This window comes from Microcebus murinus, chromosome 1 (assembly GCF_040939455.1).
Source record: "Microcebus murinus isolate Inina chromosome 1, M.murinus_Inina_mat1.0, whole genome shotgun sequence".
NCBI lineage: Eukaryota > Metazoa > Chordata > Mammalia > Primates > Cheirogaleidae > Microcebus > Microcebus murinus.
Window position 1 is genome coordinate 67,782,992 of NC_134104.1, and position 18,795 is coordinate 67,801,786.

Sequence of the window (18,795 nt, forward strand, 5' to 3'; positions counted from 1 at the left end):
TACTTATATGAGATAAAATAGACTTAAAATCACAAGCTATAAAAGTAGACAAGGAAGGTCATTATATAATGATGAAGGCATCAAGTCAGCAAGAGGATATACAATTGCAAATATGTATGCATCTCACATTGGAGCACCTAAATATATAAAGCTAATATTAATAGACCTAGAGGAAGAGAGATGGACTCCAATATAATAATAATAGGGGATTTTAATATCCCATTTTTAGCAATGGACTGATCAGACAGTAAATAAAGAAACAGCGGAGTTAAACTACACCCTAGACCAGGCATCCTCAAACTACGGCCTGCAGGCCACATGCAGGTGTTTTTGCCCGTTTTTTTTTGTTGTTGTTGTTGTTACAAAGGGTTTTTATTTTTTTTATTTTTTTATTTTTTTGTTCTGCTTTTTTTTTTTAAATTAATTTTTGCCCATTTTTTTACTTCAAAATAAGATATGTGCATAGGAATTTGTTCATAGTTTTTTTTAAACTATAGTCCAGCCCTCCAAATGGTCTGAGGGACAGTGAACTGGCCCCCTGTTTAAAAAGTTTGAGGACCCCTGCCTTAGACCAAATGGATCTAACAGATATATACAGAATATTCTGCCCAACAGCCGCAGAATACACATTCTCAACAACACACAGAATATTCTCCAAGATGGATCATATGGTAGGCCAGAAAACAAATGTCAACAAATTTTTAAAAATTGAAATCATATCAAGTGTCTTTTCCAACCACAATACAATGAAACTTGAAATCAATAACAAGAAGAACTTAGGAAACTATACAAATACAAGGAAATTAAATAATATGCTCTGAACAACAAATGAGTCAATGAAGGAATTGAAAAGGAAATTAGAAAATTTCTTGACAAATGATAATGGAAACACAGCATATCCAAACCAATAGGGTATTGTAAAAGCAGTACTAAGATTGAAGTTTATAGCAGTTAATGTCTACATACAATAAGTAGAAAGATATCAAATAAACAACCTAACATTTTACTTCAAGGAAGCAGAAAACAAGGATAAACCAAGCCAGAATTAGTAGAAAAAAAGAAATAATAAAGATCACAGCAGAAGTAAAGGAAATAGAGACTGAAAAAACAATACAAAAGATTAACAAAACAAAGAGTTGTTTTTTTTTGAAATGATAAACAAAATTAACAAACCTTTGGCTAGACTAAGAACAAAAGAGAGAAACTCAAATAAATAAAATCAGAGACAGCAAAGGAGACATTACAACTGATACCACAAAAATACAAAGGATCTTTACTACTACTGTGTTTGGTAAAAGAGAAAAAAGAAATACAAAGAATCATTAGAGATTATGAACAACTATATACCAACGAATCGGAGAACCTAGAAGAAAGAAAGAAATTTCTGGGCACGTAAAATTTACCAAGACTAATAAATTGTGAAGAAATAGAAAACTTCAACAGACAAATTATGAGTAATGAGATTGAATCAGTAAAGTCTTCCATCTAAGAAAAGCCCAGGACAAGATAGCTTTACTGCTGAATTCTACCAAACATTTAAAGAAGAAATAATACTAGTTCTCAAATTATTTAAAAAAAAAAATGAAGAGAAGGGAATTCTTCCAAACTCATTCTGTGAGGCCAGCATTACACTGATACCAAAACCATACGAGGACACACACAAAAAAGAAAACTGCAGGCCAGTATACCTGATGAACATAGATGCAAAAATCCTCAAAAAAAAAAAATATTAGCAGACTGAGTCCAACAGCAACAGAAAAAAAAAATCAGAAGATAGCAAGTGTTGGTGAGGCTGTGAAAAAAGGGAAGCCTTACACACTGCTGGTGGTAATGTAAATTAGTAAAGCCATTATGGAGATTAGTTTAGAGATTCATCAAAAAATTAAAAATACCAGCCAGGTACAGTGGTTCACACCTGTAATCTTAGCACTTTGGGAGGCTGAGGTGTGATGATCACTTGAAGCCAGGTGTTCCAGACCAGCCTGGTTAACATAAAAATACATAGAATAGGCTGGGTGCAGTGGCTCACACCTGTAATCCTAGCACTCTGGGAGGCCGAGGCTGGTGGATTGCTCGAGGTCAGGAGTTTGAAACCAGCCTGAGCGAGACCCCACCTCTTCTAAAAATAGAAACAAATTAATTGGCCAACTAAAAATATATATAGAAAAAATTAGCTGGGCATGTTGGCGCATGCCTGTAGTCTCAGCTACTCGGGAGGCTCAGGCAGCTGGATTGCTTGAGCCCAGGAGATTGAGGTTGCTGTGAGCTAGGCTGACACCATGGCACTCACTCTAGCCTGGGCACAAAGTGAAACTGTCTCAAAAAAAAAAAAAAAAATACATAGAATAGATTAGTGATTACCAGAGGATGGAGAGGGTAGGGAGGAGAAGGGAATGGAGAGAGATTGGTCAACAGGTAGAGGGGAGAGGACAATAGAGAAAGATTGGTTAATGACAAGTACAGAGTTACAATTAGGAGGAGTAAGTTCTGGTATTCAATTGCAGCAATCCCCAGCCTGTTTGACATCAGGGACTGGTTTCATGGAAGACAATTTTTCCATGGACTGGGGGTATGGGGGAATGAGAGATCGTTTCAGGATGATTCAAGCACATTACATTTATTGTGCACTTTATTTCTATTATTATTACATTTTAATATATAACGAAGTAATTATACAACTCACCATAATGCCGAATCAGTGGGAGCCCTGAGCTTGTTTTCTTGCAATTAGTCAGTCCCATCTGGGAGTGATGGGAGATAGTGACACTGAAGTGTGTGCTTATGTCCAGTCTACTCTGTAATCTTGTTTCGGTTGCTGTCACTGCAGAAAACCCTGCTTCACAAAGATAGTATATTGGAAATGGAAACAGGCTTTTCAGTGCTTTTGTAGCAGTCAGGATTTTCTGTCTTGATTTTAATCCAGAATGTATGAAGACTTGAAGTTGTCTTAAAAATACTTTTAAGGCCACCATCATTTGCAATCTCAAGCAGTTGATCCTCTTCTAGCATGTACGGACAGAGTCGATTCACCTGGCTTATTCACAAATGGGTTGCAGATCCATTCCTTCCTTGTTGCGGGGGGGGGGGGGGGGGGTGTCTTTTGTGATTGGGAATTACTGCTCAGACTCTGTTGAAAGTTGAGATAGGTGATCACGCACTAGCTGGGAGAAAGAAGGCCCTGGCTCAGTTTTTTTCAAGATCTCTGCTAATGTTTGAAACATGTCAGAAATCCTAATGTTCACTCGTTGCCCCCATAATTCCAGTTTTTTTGTGTTTTTTTTTTGAGACAGAGTCTTGCTTTGTTGCCCAGGCTAGAGTGAGTGCTGTGGAGTCAGCCTAGCTCACAGCAACCTCAAACTCCTGGGCTCAAGCGATCCTACTGCCTCAGCCTCCCGAGTAGCTGGGACTACAGGCATGCGCCACCATACCCAGCTAATTTTTTCTATATATATTAGTTGGCAAATTAATTTGTTTCTATTTTTAGTAGAGACGGCTCTCGCTTTGCTCAGGCTGGTTTCGAACTCCTGCCCTTGAGCTATCCGCCGCCTCGGCCAGAGTGCTAGGATTACAAGCGTGAGCTATAGCGCCCAGCCTATAATTCCAGTTTGGCTTTGAATGCAGCCACTTTATCTGCTGACTTGAACATAGCTGTCATTCTCCCCTGAAATGACAGGTTGAGTTTGTTGAGCAGGTTGAATATTTCACACAGGTAAGCAAGTTTTGTGACCCATTCTCTATCACTGAAATGTGCTGCCAGTGGTGACTGTTCTAAAAGAAATCTCTGGAGTAGTTCTCATAACTCAAAAACTCTGGCCAGCAATCTACCTTTAGAAAGCCATCTCACTTCTGTATATAAGAAAAGGTGTGTGTGCTCTGGACACTGGACAGTGGACAATGGACACTGACAGATGAAGCTTTGCTTACTTGCCCGCAGCTCACCTCCTGCTGTATAACCTGGTCCTAACAAGCCATGGACCAGTTCCAGTCCTTGGGCTGGGGGTGGGGACCACAGTTCTATTGCACAGTAGGATGACTAGAGTTAACAACAATGTATTGTATATTTCAAAACCGCTAGAAGAGAGGTTTTTGAATGTCCTCATCATAAGGAAATGATAAATGTTTAAGGTGATGGATATGCTAATTACTCTGGTTTGATCATTACACAATATATATATGTACTGAAACTTCATGGTGTACCCCATAATATGTACAATTATTATGTGTCAATGATAAATTTTTTAAAAAGATGACAGTAAACAGACTAGCTATGTAAATTAAAAAAATTTAAAGTTTACTTTTCTGCTGCATGAACACATACCAAACATAGATTGTTTAAGTGTGTCTTAGAATAAGGGCCACATTCTTTTGTAGCTTTGGCATCTTAGGGACACTTCATTGTGAGGAAGGGAAGTTCTTTAGCTTTGCCCAGAAGAAGTTATTATTAGATCAGAATACTCAAAGTTTCTAGGATTTTAGTGCTGTTTGTATAATTTTAGAATCAAAGCCCTAGGATGGTAGGGTACTTAATGTCTGCTTTTAGGATTTATCATGATGTTCTTTGACAGTTAACCTTGTAAGATCAATACAGACTGAATCAGAACAGAGATATGCAGAGTTACCTCTGCATCCGATGAGTCAGCTGGCTCTGAGGCCTGTAAGACTAGATTGTAACCTGTTGGAATGTGAAAACTGTGTCAGAACAAACCAGAAGTTAGTTAGCTCTAAGGAGGGAGCATAGGAGATGTAGAGTCACTAAGCAAGGTTGGCAGTCAGTTGGCCTCTGTGATGGCAGTTTCTCACATATAACAATAAATGGCATTTTAGTGACCACCTTAGTCTTATGTGCATTTTAGGTATCTTGAGGTATTTCCCAGGACTGGTATAGAAATGGAATAAGGGAAGTCTGGTGACTCAAATGTTTAATGGTATAAGGCTTAGAGTCTCCTAATTCAAATAAATTCTTGATCACAGAGCCTTCAGTACAACAAACTGGAGTGAGATCTATCTGGCCTCTACCTGCTGCCTCTCCAGCACTTTTTTTTTTTTTTTTTTGAGACCAGATCTCACTCTGTTGCCCAGGCTAGAGTGTGGAGTGGCATCATGGTAGCTCAATGCAACCTCAAACTCCTAGGCTTAAGTGATCCTCCTGCCTCAGCCTCCTGAGTAGCTAGGACTCTAGTCATAAGCCACCACATCTGGCTAATTTTTCTTTTCTTTTTTTTGTAGAGATAGATTCTCACTATGTTGCTCAGGCTGGTCACTAACTCCTGGCCTCAAGTGATCCTCCCCTGCCTCAGCTTCCCAAAGTGCTGGGATTACAGGCGTGAGCCACCTCACGCCTTCTCTTTTTAAATGACACTCCTATACCATACCTAACTTCATTCATTTTGTTTATTTGTGAATATTATTTGTCTGCCTTTACTTGACTCATCCACTTTCCTAAAAAAACTCAGAAAATGTATAAAAGAGGTTAATTTTGAGTATTGTTAGAATTAGAAAGGATCCTAAATCAGGACCCTCCCACCCCCATAGGTCTTTAAATGATATAAAAAGGTTACGGTGGAAGTTCTCTGAAGAAATCATTGCCATTCCCATGACTGTCCTTGCAAAGAGGAAAGAGTTGTAAGAAATGGAAGGGCAAGATAGAGTGTATAAGGTAACAATTGGGGGCCCCCCAAAAATAGTTTGACACTTTATCTCCTGTTTTCCTTATCTAGTTTGATTCAGTACATCAAGCTCTTTTCATTTCATTGCAGTTGGTTTTGAGTTTTTAGTGAGTTGAAAGGTGTGTTGAGGAAGTGCTGGGAATTTAAGAGGAACCTTGAAGATGATCTAGGGCAGTTTTGAGGTTTTCAAGCATTTCCACCCAAATACTTCAAATGGTTTAGGAGAATGAGCCAGTAGCTAACTGGTTTGGAGCATGTCCCAAAGTGGCTCAGTGCAAATTTAAAACATTTTTGGTTGATTTTAGCTTAAAAATCGTGGGGGGGAAATCATGGGCAATTTATACTCTTATCCATAATATTTGTACATGGGTATGTATAGAAAGCATTTTCTGTCCTTCACTATGTCGTAGTTAGTGCTTGGAGATATAGTAAATAAAAAGTAGCTCTTTGGCTGTTTTTGTTTGGCAAAAGATTTTTGGTTCTAAGCAGATGCCCATTTCTTTTATATGTTGCACATGTACTGTCATTGTTCAGAATTATCTTAACAGGATATACTCCTATAAACATAGGGTTATAGGTTACTTATGTGAGGGTTGAACAAGAAAGTAGATGAAAATCACTTTACAAAGCATAATGGCATAATGTCCCATTTAAATGTGAGGTTTTTTGTTTTCTATCTTAGTGCTCTTTACAACTTTAATCTGCTCAGAGTTGAGTCTTATGCCCAAGTGTAAAATTAAATAGGAGAGAGAATGTTAAGATGTGTGGCAAGAGACTTCTTGGTTTAGACTTTCTTTGACATGATTAGGATCAGGTACAACAAAGTTAAATTAACCATTATTATAATTGATGCCTTTGCAGGAGGGAGCACTGGCAGTTGCTGGGAAATTTGAAAACTACTGTGGAGGGTTTGGTGTCAACCAACAGCCCGAACGTCTGGTCCAAGTATGGTGGCCTGGAGAGGCTTTGCAGGGACATGCAGAGCATTCTCTATCATGGACTCATCCATGACCAGGTAGGAGAACTCTTGTTTTTTGGCAGATTGGCTGAATCATTTGTTGGAAATAAACAGTTGCATAAAGTTGATTGGCAGGGAAAACATGAAGGCCACTAGTCTTATGAGCTCTTGAGGGCAAGACTGTGACAAAAAAAAATACATATTTTTTTTTTGTATCCAGAATATTTCATTTAGTGCCTCATGTATTATACCATAGATGTTAGTGGAATGAATACATTCCTGGGTAGGACAGCAAATCAGCAACAAGAGGTTAGGTCAGTTTATTAGTTTCCTGTTGTTGCTTTAACAAATAACTATAAACTTAATGGTTAGAACACAACTGTATTATCTTACAGTTCTTGAGGTCAGAAGTCTGAAATGAGTTTCACTAGGTTGAGACCAAGGTGCTGCAGGGCTGTACTCAGTCTGGAGGCTCTAGGGGAGAATCTGTTTCCTTGCTTTTTCCAGCTTCTAGAGCATTCCTATATGCTTTGGCTCTTGGCCACTTCTCTATCTTCAGAGCCAGCAGCATAGCATCTTTAAATCTGTCTCTGCTTTCTCATCACCTTCCCTCCCCATCATCTCTCCTGTCTCTCTCCTAAAGGACTCCTGTAATTAATTACAGTGGGCTTGCCTGGATCATTTAAGATAATCCCCCAGCTCAAGATCCTTAATTTAATCACATCTGCAAAATCCCTTTTGCCATAAAAGGTAACATTCACAGGTTCTGGGAGTTAGGATGTGGACATCTTGGAGGACCATTTTTAGCCAACCATGGTCAGGAAGCTTTTTCTTCTGAATCTTAGTTTTGGTTTAAAACCATACTTTTTTTTCAGAAATAGATAGAATAAAGGAAGAAAAATAGCCAAGGCAAAAATGTATTCAGTTAGTCTCTGGCTTTCATCCAGGAATTATTTCTGTGGAACGAGAAGGTGAAACTCCATATACTCAGTTACATTAAATGTACTTTCCTTTGGGAAATCCTTTGCCTAGAAACTAGTGTGTTCTAGTGATTATAAATTGCTTAGGCTTGATGAGATTGGTACAATTAGGACTAAAATTCCTTTTCTACTACAAAATCAGCAATTCTTCCTGATTCTTTGTGGATTAGAATTTTACCTTGTTCCCTAAACTTAGACTTTTGCTATTACTATCTTTACTTCAAATTAGTAATAGGAAGGAAGAATTATGTACTTTCCTGGCAGGAGTAGTGAGAATTCATCTTCAAAATACATGTGAAAACTCTAGAAGTGACTAGTGAAAACAGTATAGAAGTGGCTAGTAAAAACAAGAGGTAAAAAGAAGAGAGGAGGATTAACATGAATAGTTAATGGGTAGTGTGGTTCAGAGTAGAGCCAGACGGTCTGGGTTCAAATATCAGCTCTTTCATAAACTAACTATGTAACCTTGGGCAAGATACTTAACCTCTTTGTACTTTAGTTTCCTCACTAGTAAAACGAGGTAATATTTATGTACTTCTAGGGTTGTTGTGAGGATTAAATGAGTTCATATATGTAAAGCACTTAGAGCATAGTAACAGCTGACTAGCTGTTGTGCTACGATGACGATGAGGAGTAGAAGGACATCGATGAGTCATTGGGATTTTCCTCTTAGCCTCCTAGGACACATGTGAGAAATATTTACAAAATATTGTATTTTTAGAATATTCTTTGAGCATTACTTTGTTGACAACTGATTAATACTTATGAATGGTAGTTTTGATTATAGCTTAAATTGTTTTTACCATAAACTTTATTGATGTTGAGTTTCTTTTTCTTTATATCCTCAAACACTCTAATAAGTTTAGAAGTTTGAAAATAAGTGGAATGCAATAATACTTAATGGTTTTTGTTTTATCTCGGGCAATTACTGCGTTTGCAGTGTCTTAAATGATTTTGTTCTGGATAAAAGTGTCAGGTGAGTCATTGGGGTTTGGTATCCTCCTACTTTTTAAATATTCAACCTCACAAATACATGCATAATTGTATGTTCTAAAACAGTGTCATTCCCTACCTTTTTTGGCACCAGGGACCGTTTTCAAGGAAGACAATTTTTCCAAAGACTGGGGAGGGGGGAATGGTTTCAGGATGATTCAATTGCATTACATTATTGTGTACTTTATTTCTATTGTTATTACATTGTAATATATAATGAAATAATTATATAATTCAGCATAAGTTGGGGATCCCTCTAATAAAACACTCATGTCTTCACATGTCAAGGTCTAGTGTTATTTCTTGGAGTTCCTGTTCCCTGAGCCAATCTTGTGTTTCTTTTTTTTTTTTTTTTTTTTGAGACAGAGTCTCACTCTGTTGCCCAGGCTAGAGTGGCCATGGCATCAGCCTAGCTCACAGCAACCTCAAACTCTGGGCTCAGGCAATCCTCCTGCCTCAGCCTCCCAAGTAGCTGGGACTACAGGCATGCACCACCATGCCCAGCTAATTTTTTTCTACATATTTTTAGTTGTCCAGCTACTTTCTTTGTATTTTTCGTAGAGACATGAGTCTCACTCTTGCTCAGGCTGGTCTCGAACTCCTGAGCTCAAACGATCCCTCCTGCCTTGGCCTCCCAGAGTGCTAGGATTACAGGCTTAGCCACCATGCCTGGCCTTGTGTTTCTTTTTTATCAGAATTTCTCTGCTAGTAGTTACAATTTAAAAAATCTAATCAACTAATTGGTATTAAAGTATTCATACTTGATAGGATTTAATGTGTTGCCTTCCCTTCTAGTAAAAGGTATATATTACCTCTGAACAGTATCTTTAAACCAGTGTGCCTGTTGGATATTTTCAGAATTTAGTGAAAAGATTGCTTAGGTTAGATTTTTTTTCTATTCAGAGTAAGTTCTAAAGGTGAGGCCCTCTCAAAGAATTTTAAAGGTAGGAAAAAACTTCTGCTTTAAAGAGCTAAATTCTTAATGGTCATTATTTTATTTTTTATTTATTTATTTATTTATTTATTTATTTTTTTCTTTACCCAACCTTTTTTGTGGGAGGTCATCATTTTAAAAACACCATTCTAGGAATTTGGAAGCAACATTGTGACAAAAATATTTGGAATCAAACAGAACCTAGATCAGAATCCAGACTCACTGTTCAAGTCCTTGGGAAATAAAATGACATGGTAGTTAAAATTATGGACTTTTGAGTCTCACTGCTCACATTTTAACCTCAGCTTTACCATTAACTTTGTGGGTAAGTTACATAACTCTTTGTGCTTCTGTTTCCTCATTTATGAGGTAAGATAACACTGCTACCAACCTCCTAGGGTTACTGTGAGAATTAGGTGAAAAGCATTAGAAAACATAGTTGTAGTTAATCTTAGCTATTAGGTAATATTAATTTTTTTTGAACCTTGCTCTTCTCATATATAAAAATGAGGATAATAGTATTTATTTCATAAAATAAATCTTGATGGGAAAATTAAAGGAAATCACATACAAATTTGCCACTGTTTGTGGCACATATGTCATAATTAATAAATGTTCTTTTCATTTTTTTACTTTCTAATTACATATAGTAATTAGAAAGTCCTGTGGAAAACAATAATTAAGAACATTAGGGCAGGCGTGGTGGCTCACGCCTGTAATCCTAGCACTCTGGGAGGCCAATGTGGGCAGATTGCTCGAGGTCAGGAGTTCGAAACCAGCCTGAGTGAGACCCCGTCTCTACTAAAAATAGAAAGAAATTAATTGACCAATTAAAAACATATATACAAAAAAAATTAGCCGGGCATGGTGGCGCATGTCTGTAGTCCCAGCTACTCAGGAGGCTGAGGCAGTAGGATCAGTTGAGCCCAGGGATTGAGGTTGCTATGAGCTAGGCTGATGCCACGGCACTCACTCTAGCCTAGGCAATAAAGTGAGACTCTGTCTCAAAAACAAAAACAAAAAAGAACATTAGAATTTGCAAAGCAAATAAGTTGATCCATGGAAATCTGATTTCTACCCTTACTACTGGTGATCTTGCACTGCATTTTAAGTAAAATAACGTCCACGTTACCAAATCCAAGGAGCATTTCTCATTTGAACATGACCTTGTGTTCAACACTGTTGACCATCATCATTCCTTGACTTGTATAACATTATCTTCTGATGCCACAGAAATATTGGCCTTCCTCTATAACCACTTCTCAGTTTCTTTGTCTGGAATTTCTTCCTCTTAGAATTTTTTCTGTTTTATTTTTTGACAGGATCTCACTCTGTCACCCAGGTTAGAGTGCAATGGCATGATCATAGCTCACTGCAACCTCAAACTCTTGGGCTCAAGTGATCCCCCTGCCTCAGCCTCCCGAGTAACTAGGACTTTGGCATGCACCACTACACCCAGCTAATTTTTAAATTTTTTTGTGTAGATGGGGTCTTGCTATGTTGCCCAGGCTGGTCTCAAATTCCTGGTCTCAAGCAGTCCTCTTGCCTTGGCATCCCAAAGTGCTGGGATTACAGGTGTGAGCTTTTGCACTCAGCTGTCTTGTTTTTAAATGGGATTCTGTCATTTTTCCTTATCTCTTCTTACTCTATATTTTCTTGAAGCAATCTCATCCACTTGTATTAAATATCACCCATACACTGATGACCCCTAGCTCAGACATCTCTGCTGAACTCCAGATCAAGAAGACTAGCTGTCTCCTATATATTATCATCTGGCTATCTGTCCTACAGGCCCAAGCACAACATGACCAAAACTAAATTTATTTTCTCTCATGAGTTCGCCCTTCCTCTTAATGTTCTTTACTAATTTGTGGCATTGACCTACTTAGCCAGAAACTTGGAAATCATGCTAACATGTTTTACAAAAACTCAACGTAGGTTTCCCTGGCTGTTGACCAAAATAGCTATGAGGTTAGTGGTACTGTCATTTAGTGGTTCAAGTTCTTGCGTGATGATAGCAAATGTGTTCTTTTCTTAGCTCTATGACTAAAATTACATTGTCATCTAAAGTAATCACTTACCCATGTTACAAGACAGTTTTACCATCTTTGCCAGGAAAAAAATGTGAATGAAGTCAATAGATTCTCAAATGAAAGATGCTTGGTAAATGCAAAATATTATTAACATATTTTGTTATAGTTATTAAAATTGGTAATATCTGTGAAGGCACCTGGTCATCAGAATTAAAAATATCAAAGCATATGGTCACTTGTAAAAGAACAGTAGTTTTGGCTGGGCATGGTGGCTCACACCTATAATCCTAGCACTCTGGGAGGCCGAGGCAGGAAGATTGCTCAAGGTCAGGAGTTCAAGACCAGCCTGAGCAAGAGTGAGACCCCGTCTCTACTAAAAATAGAAAGAAATTAGCTGGACAACTACAAATATATAGAAAAAAATTAGCTGGTCATGGTGGTGCATGCCTGTAGTCCCAGCTACTCGGGAGGCTGAGGCAGGAGGATTGCCTGAGCCCAGGAGTTTGAGGTTGCTGTCAGCTAGGCTGACACCACAGCACTCTAGCCTGGGCAACAGAGTGAGACTGTGTCTCAAAAAACAAAACCAAAAACACAGTAGTGTTAATAAGTGGAAGCAGAGCAAACCAGGCAAATGTGTCATGTGTTCACACACACTTAGCAACTGCAGGCTCTAATGGGAAGAATCAAAAGCAAAAGATCCATGCCAATTTCATTGTTGCTCTATTCTGCCTTGTAAAGGTCTAATAATTAAAGTGTGTGTCAAGAATTTGTCATTCCCTTTCATTTCCTCTTTAAAGATTAAGGCTTTCAAAGGTCTTGGGCTGCTGTGTCATTAGGAAGCTATTCTGGGTGGTGTGCTCTTGGTGGGGTGGGGAAGGGATACAATGATTCATGTTGGTCTTAATCTGTTATGTGCTTTCAAAGGGATGTGTATGGAATGTGTGTTGAATTTTTAAAAAATCATTCGAGGCCTTAGGAGAGCTATAACAGTATGACCATATTCTTAGAGGGATCTCATTTTTCTTGACAGCCCGCATCTGGGTTGCTTTTTAGGCCTTCCATAAGGCAAGGCATGTTTGATAACCTTTCTTATGCTTAGAAATGTGGAGAAACTCAGTTCCTGAGATTGCTCAACTAAATAGAAGTGAAAGGATTCCTCATTTCTCCACTGTCGGGAAGAAACTTGTTCTTGGCAACATATATAGCCCAATTTTAAAAAGAACAATAATAAAGAAAAAGAACTCTGTGTTTGTTTCCTGAATATATAAGTAATATAATTTTATTCATTGAAAATTCAGAAAATACCAAAAAGACTTTAGAAGAAAGTTAATATCACCAATAGTCTCAACACCAAGTAATAACAACCACTTTTAACATTTTGGTAATTTTTTTCTATGGATTTATGTATTTTTAAAAATATTAAGATTGTACTATATATATATATATATCACTCTGTAACTTGCTTTAAAGATATTTAATTTTTTAAATAGACAATACATTTTACATGGTTAAAAAATCAAAAAGTATAAAATTGTAAACAATGAAGTCTTACTCCTTTCTAATCCCATAGGTAACTACGGTTTACTAGTTTCCTTCCAGAGAATTTTTATGATTATAAAAGCCAATATATATGAATACTTGTCTTTGCTACACCTCCTAGCAAAGTGAGCATACTGTACTCACTCTTCTGCACCTTGCCTTTTTCACTGAATATATCTTGTAATTCATCTTAAATCATTACATAAGAGCGCCTTCATTCTTTTTTATAACTCTCATTTTATAATAGTCCATTGTATGTACCATAATTTTTATTATTATTATTTTTAATTTCAGCATATTACGGGGGATACAAATGTTAAGGTTATGTATATTGCGCATATCCCCTCCCCCCTCGAGTCAGAGCTTCAAGCATGACCATCCCCCAAACGTTGCACATCTCACTCATTGTCTTTGTATATACCCATCCCCTCCTCCCCCCTCCCACCTGCCCGACACCCAATATGTACCATAATTTATTTAGCCAATCCCCTGGTGAGGATATTTAGATTGTCTCCAATCATGGGCTATTAGTAATAGTGCCTCTCTATAAAAGAGAGGCTAATTTTGCCCTTTACCATAGGATAAATTCCTAGAATTCTTAGGTTAAAGAGTATGTGCATTTGAATTTTGATAACTGTTACTAAATTGCCCTCCAGGAAGTTATGTGTATTTATACCATTGCTAGCAATGTATAAGAGTATCTGATTCCCCATACCCTTGCCAATACAGGGTATTATTAAACTTTTTGAACTTTGCCAGTACAATAGGTAAGTAGTTACATTTCTCTTACCATGAAAGGATGTTTATAAGAGTCATTAAATTTTTTCTTTGTGAACTTTTTCCTATTTTATTCTCTTTCTCCTTAGATTGTTAGTCTTCTACTGATTTATAGAACCTCTTTATTTATTTATTAAGAGAATTAGTCCTTTGTGTGTTATGGGAGTTGCAAATATTTTTTCCTAGTGTGTCTGTTGATATTTCTTATGGTGGCTTTTTCTCTGCCAAAGTATCTGGTTTACAATAAGTCAAATTAATAGTTTTTCTTATGATTTCTAGGCTTTGTGTGATGCTTACACAGGGTTTCTCTACTCTGTGATTATTAAAAATGTTTTCGCATAGTTTCTTCCATTACTTTTATTACTTCATTTTTAATTTTTATTTATTTATTTATTTATTTTTGAGACAGAGTCTTGCTCTGTTGCCCAGGTTAGAGTGCCGTTGGCATCAGTCTAGCTCACAGCAACCTCAAACTCCTGGGTTCAAGGCACCCTCCTGCCTCAGCCTCCCGAGTAGCTGGGACTATAGGCATGCGCCACCACGACTGGCTAATTTTTCTGATTTTTGTAGAGACAGGGTCTTGCTCTTGCTTAGGCTGGTTTTGAACTCCTAGCCTCAAGCAGTCCTCCTGCTTTGGCCTCCCAAAGTGCTCGGTTTATAGGCGTGAGGCACCTCATACGGCCCTGTATTTTTTTAATGATTTAGATTTCAATTTTAATTTTTGCCCAATAGTCTCAGAAAGGATTCTGAAAAAGAACAATTGGGTTTTCATGGTATAAACATTTTGCTGTCATGTTCAGGCTTATTCCATTTTAACTAGGACTGAGAATTTCTTTGACTCTAAATATAGCCCTTTCCTGACCTGGATGGCATGGGAAAAGTGGATGTTTCCTTATGTGATTTTGCTTATAACAGGAACTAAAGACATCTGTCTCTGGCTTTTAACAAATAACCCTTTACCAGTTTTAAGAATTACCTTTTAGGAAACAGAATGGTAGAGAGAAAGGGGTAGAAAACATATTATTTTTATGGTATACCATCATATACCGTATGCATATACTATCATATGCATATATTACCTATTCAAAAGAATGATTAAAATAATTTTTAGCACTTATTTTTTAAAAGAGTGAACATGTGTATGTTTTCATTTGATTGGTGCTGAGAACCTTTGTTGAAGCAAGGGCAGGTTATGCTCTTTTTTCTCTCTTTGAATGTCAACACTAGAATTAGATTTGGTCCAAATTGGTAGTGATTTTCTCACTTTATGCATTCCCTCAGCAGGTGTGCTGCCGCCAGACTGATTACTGGCAATTTGTGAAAGACATCCGGTGGCTCAGTCCCCATTCAGCTCTTCATGTGGAGAAGGTAAGAATGAAAGGAGAGCTGGTATGCTAAGGGGTAGCTGTATTTCATTAGTGCTTATTTTGTTGGAATAGTCTCCTAGGGTAGAAGGATATAGAGTATGTCAAATTTCCTCTTAACTGAGGAAAGGAAATCATCCTTGTAGGACTGACTTGGAGGAGAGGATTAGTTGCATTTAAAAAAATAAACTTTGCAAACCTGTTGATCCAAGCCACTTTCTCTCTTCTTAGAAAGGGATGAAAAAAATTTTGTTGTCTTCAAAAGATCTGTATATATGGGACCAGGGTGAAGCTTTTCAAAATCCAGGGCAAATGGCAAGAGGTTCCCTAAAGTAGTAGAGAAAATGATACTGATATGTTGAAAACTGTTCAAAAGAAGAGGATGTACCAACTAGAAAGAAATGTAAAGTTTCTAGAGGCTAGTATCAGATGGAGCCAAGTACGTTCCTAACAGCTTTGGCTACCATTGTAGCACTTTATTTTCCTGTCCTCTCAGCTCAGTCAGGGAAACTGAGCTCAAGGAAGTTAGGTGACTTGGCCAAAGTTATAGCTAGTTCAGAACAATCACTGCCAATTTTGTGTATGTATTTATTTGACTCTTTATTATGGGAAATTTCAAATATACATAAAATTAAAATATTGAAATGAACTGTGAAATGTCCAGCTCATCTTCAGTATTTCTCAGTACATGACCAGTCTTGTTGCATGTATATCCCATTGCCAGATTCATTGCTGATATGATGTCAGGAAAAGTAACTTGTTTCTAAATGATTAGGGAACCAAATCACAGGATGTCACAGTCTGGCCTTTCGTGAGAAAAGGCCAGAGCCCACTGATTTTCTGGTACGGATTTTCTTTGTTCTTCTCACTTTATTTTACCCACCAAACCTCAGTCCGACATCCTTTTCTAAGATATGTGCTGTAGTCATTTCCTCTTAGAAGCCGCCTGAAATTGCTGTCCATGCATTTTTTGCACTGATCCTGGGCTGTGAGACCTTACTTTTATTATACAAACAGCCAAATAGGAGAAGTTTCCAAGCAGAAAGTGCTGTGGCTAGAACCAAAAGGAAATACTCAGATGGCTTCCCTTTGGGGGAGAATATTTGGTAGCATTTTTCCTAGGCCCTTTCTTCCGTGTTTTTGTTGCATTCTTTCTGGAGGCTACTTAACTTAGAGGACTCTGAGAGAAGCCAAGAGGTCAAGTTCATCCGTTCTCTGAATATCCCAGAACAGATTCCTATTTGGAGTTAGAATATAAAGAGCCCGAAGTAGCAGCTTTGTCCTCTCCTGGTGCTGCATGTTAGGTTTTAACTGCTTAGTCCCTTACCAGTGGCCCAGTTCAGCATCCAAGCCATTAATCCCTTACTTTGTTCTCTTTCTCCAGTGGCCTCTAGGTGCCAGGTGGAGGAAAGTACCTCTGAGTGCCTTCCCTTACAGGTCTCAATTTAATTCTTAGGTCATTAGGTCTCAATCTTGCTGTGTCTTCCAGGATGTATGATGCGTGTTTGTTTGCCTTCCAGTTCATCAACTTACATGAGAATGGCCAGAGCAGTGCTGATGGTGTGAGTGAGCGTGCCGTTGCAGAGTTGTGGCTGCAGCACAGCTTGCAGTGCCACTGCCTCTCAGCCCAGCTCCGACCTCTGCTCGAGGATAGACAGTATATCAGAAAATTCTACACAGGTATGTAGGGGCCACTTAGGATTGTTGCTTATACTTCCTCATTCTCTTCTACCTCACTATCGCTTTATAGAAATATCTCTCTAACCTCAGAGCCTCATTTTTTACTTGATGCCATAGGGATTCTACTCAGAAACACGTATCCAGTCTTCTCTCTTACCTCCCATGTAAAACACAATCAAACTTTATGCTAAGGTATTCCCCGACTCCCGTACACACAAACCAATAAGAATAACTACCATTTACTGAGAGTTTCCTATGTGCCAATCACTGTTTACACTATATACTCTTCACAACAGCCCCAAGAGCTGGGTATCAGTACCCTTGTTTTCCAGTCAAAGACAGAGCTAAAGGAGGTTTGTGACTTGGCTCAAATCACCCAAGCTAGGATTCAAATTTGGATCTTTCTGACTTTGATGCCTCTTGCCTTGGCCCCTTTGCTGTATTAGCCTCTTCTGTACTTCCTCATTTCCCTTCACTCCAGTGGCATGATTCTCTCCAATTTATTTTATTTATTTATTTTTTTCTTGAGACAGTCTCGCTTTGTTGCCTAGGCTAGAGTGAGTGCCGTGGCGTCAGCCTAGCTCACAGCAACCTCAAACTCCTGGGCTCAAGCAATCCTCCTGCCTCAGCCTCCCGAGTAGCTGGGACTACAGGCATGCGCCACCATGCCCAGCTAATTTTTTCTATATATATTTTTTAGTTGGCCAATTAATTTCTTTCTATTTATAGTAAAGACGGGGTCTCACTCTTGCTCAGGCTGGTTTCGAACTCCTGACCTCGAGCAATCTGCCTGCCTCGGCCTCCCAGAATGCTAGGATTACAGGCGTGAGCCACTGCGCCCGACCTTCCAATTTATTTTTATTTTCTTCTTCTCTCTCCCTGAGCTTCTCCTAGAGCCATATAGGAAGGCTAAAGATCTCCCTATTGGGTTCCATCACCATGGTAGTTTTTCTCTCCCCAGATACTGCTTTCCTGCTAAGTGACGCCCACGTCACGGCCATGCTCCAATGCCTAGAAGCAGTGGAACAGAACAACCCCCACCTCCTGGCTCAAATTGATGCGTCTATGGTAAAGGGGGCAAGGAATTAACTGTGTCTATGCTGGGCCCTTGGACCTCACCAAGATGTAACCCTCTATAGCAAACTTCTTCTTCACTTAGGCAATTGTGAGCTGAAAGTCTGTCATTTTAAAAAAATGCATGAAGAGAAGGGGAAGTACTATTAAGTACCTGTTGAAGTAAAAGGTCTAAGCTTAGGTCTATTTGCTGGGAGTAGGGGTATGTCTCAAGCCTTGACAGAGAGCTGAGGAGGGATGGGTCTGAATCAGGAATAGGGTTTAGTGTCAGATCAAATGGCTTAGTGTTACATGGAATCTTTTTTTCTTTGATATAAAGAAAATTTTGTTGCCTATGATTAAATCACCTCATCATAATACTCAAGTCAGTGTTTCAGCTAGAATGGAATTGAAGTCCTTACTACTTTTAAAAGGGGATCCCCTCTCCCCTGATTCTTTTGATTTTGATTAAAATAATTTTTAGCAATTATTTTTTAAAAGAGTGAACATGTATATGTTTTCATTTGATTGGTTTTTGGTTACTACCCATTCAATACTTTATATATGCCAGGCATGGTGCTATCTATGTACAATACATGCATCATCTCATTTAATGCTCACAACTCTGAGGTCAGCATTCATCTGATTTTATAGAGGTCATTGAGGCACAGAGTAGATAAGTCACTTGTCCAAAGTTTGGACCAAATAGCTTACAAGTGACAGGGCCCAGATTTGAACCTGGGCCCATATGGCTTCTGATTTCACATGCATAATCTTAAGCACTTTGTTGTGCTGCCTGCATGCTAAAGCACTCCTGG

The 18,795-nt window shown here is 38.4% G+C and overlaps 1 protein-coding gene across 9 annotated transcripts in view; it reads left to right on the top strand.

Moving 5' to 3' along the window:
* RUBCN (rubicon autophagy regulator) overlaps positions 1-18,795 on the top strand; it is a 71,693-nt gene that overhangs the window by 27,737 nt on the left and 25,161 nt on the right. For 6 of the 9 annotated variants that reach the window (XM_076002503.1, XM_076002508.1, XM_076002480.1 and 3 more), the window contains 4 exons: positions 6,528-6,681; positions 15,162-15,248; positions 16,765-16,924; positions 17,886-17,992. In XM_076002503.1, the coding sequence (XP_075858618.1) occupies positions 6,643-6,681; positions 15,162-15,248; positions 16,765-16,924; positions 17,886-17,992 (393 nt within the window). In that variant the 5' untranslated portion in view covers positions 6,528-6,642. The remainder of the gene's footprint in view (positions 1-6,527; positions 6,682-15,161; positions 15,249-16,764; positions 16,925-17,885; positions 17,993-18,795) is intronic. The other 3 variants (XM_076002485.1, XM_076002495.1, XM_076002497.1) reach the window with 1 other exon arrangement.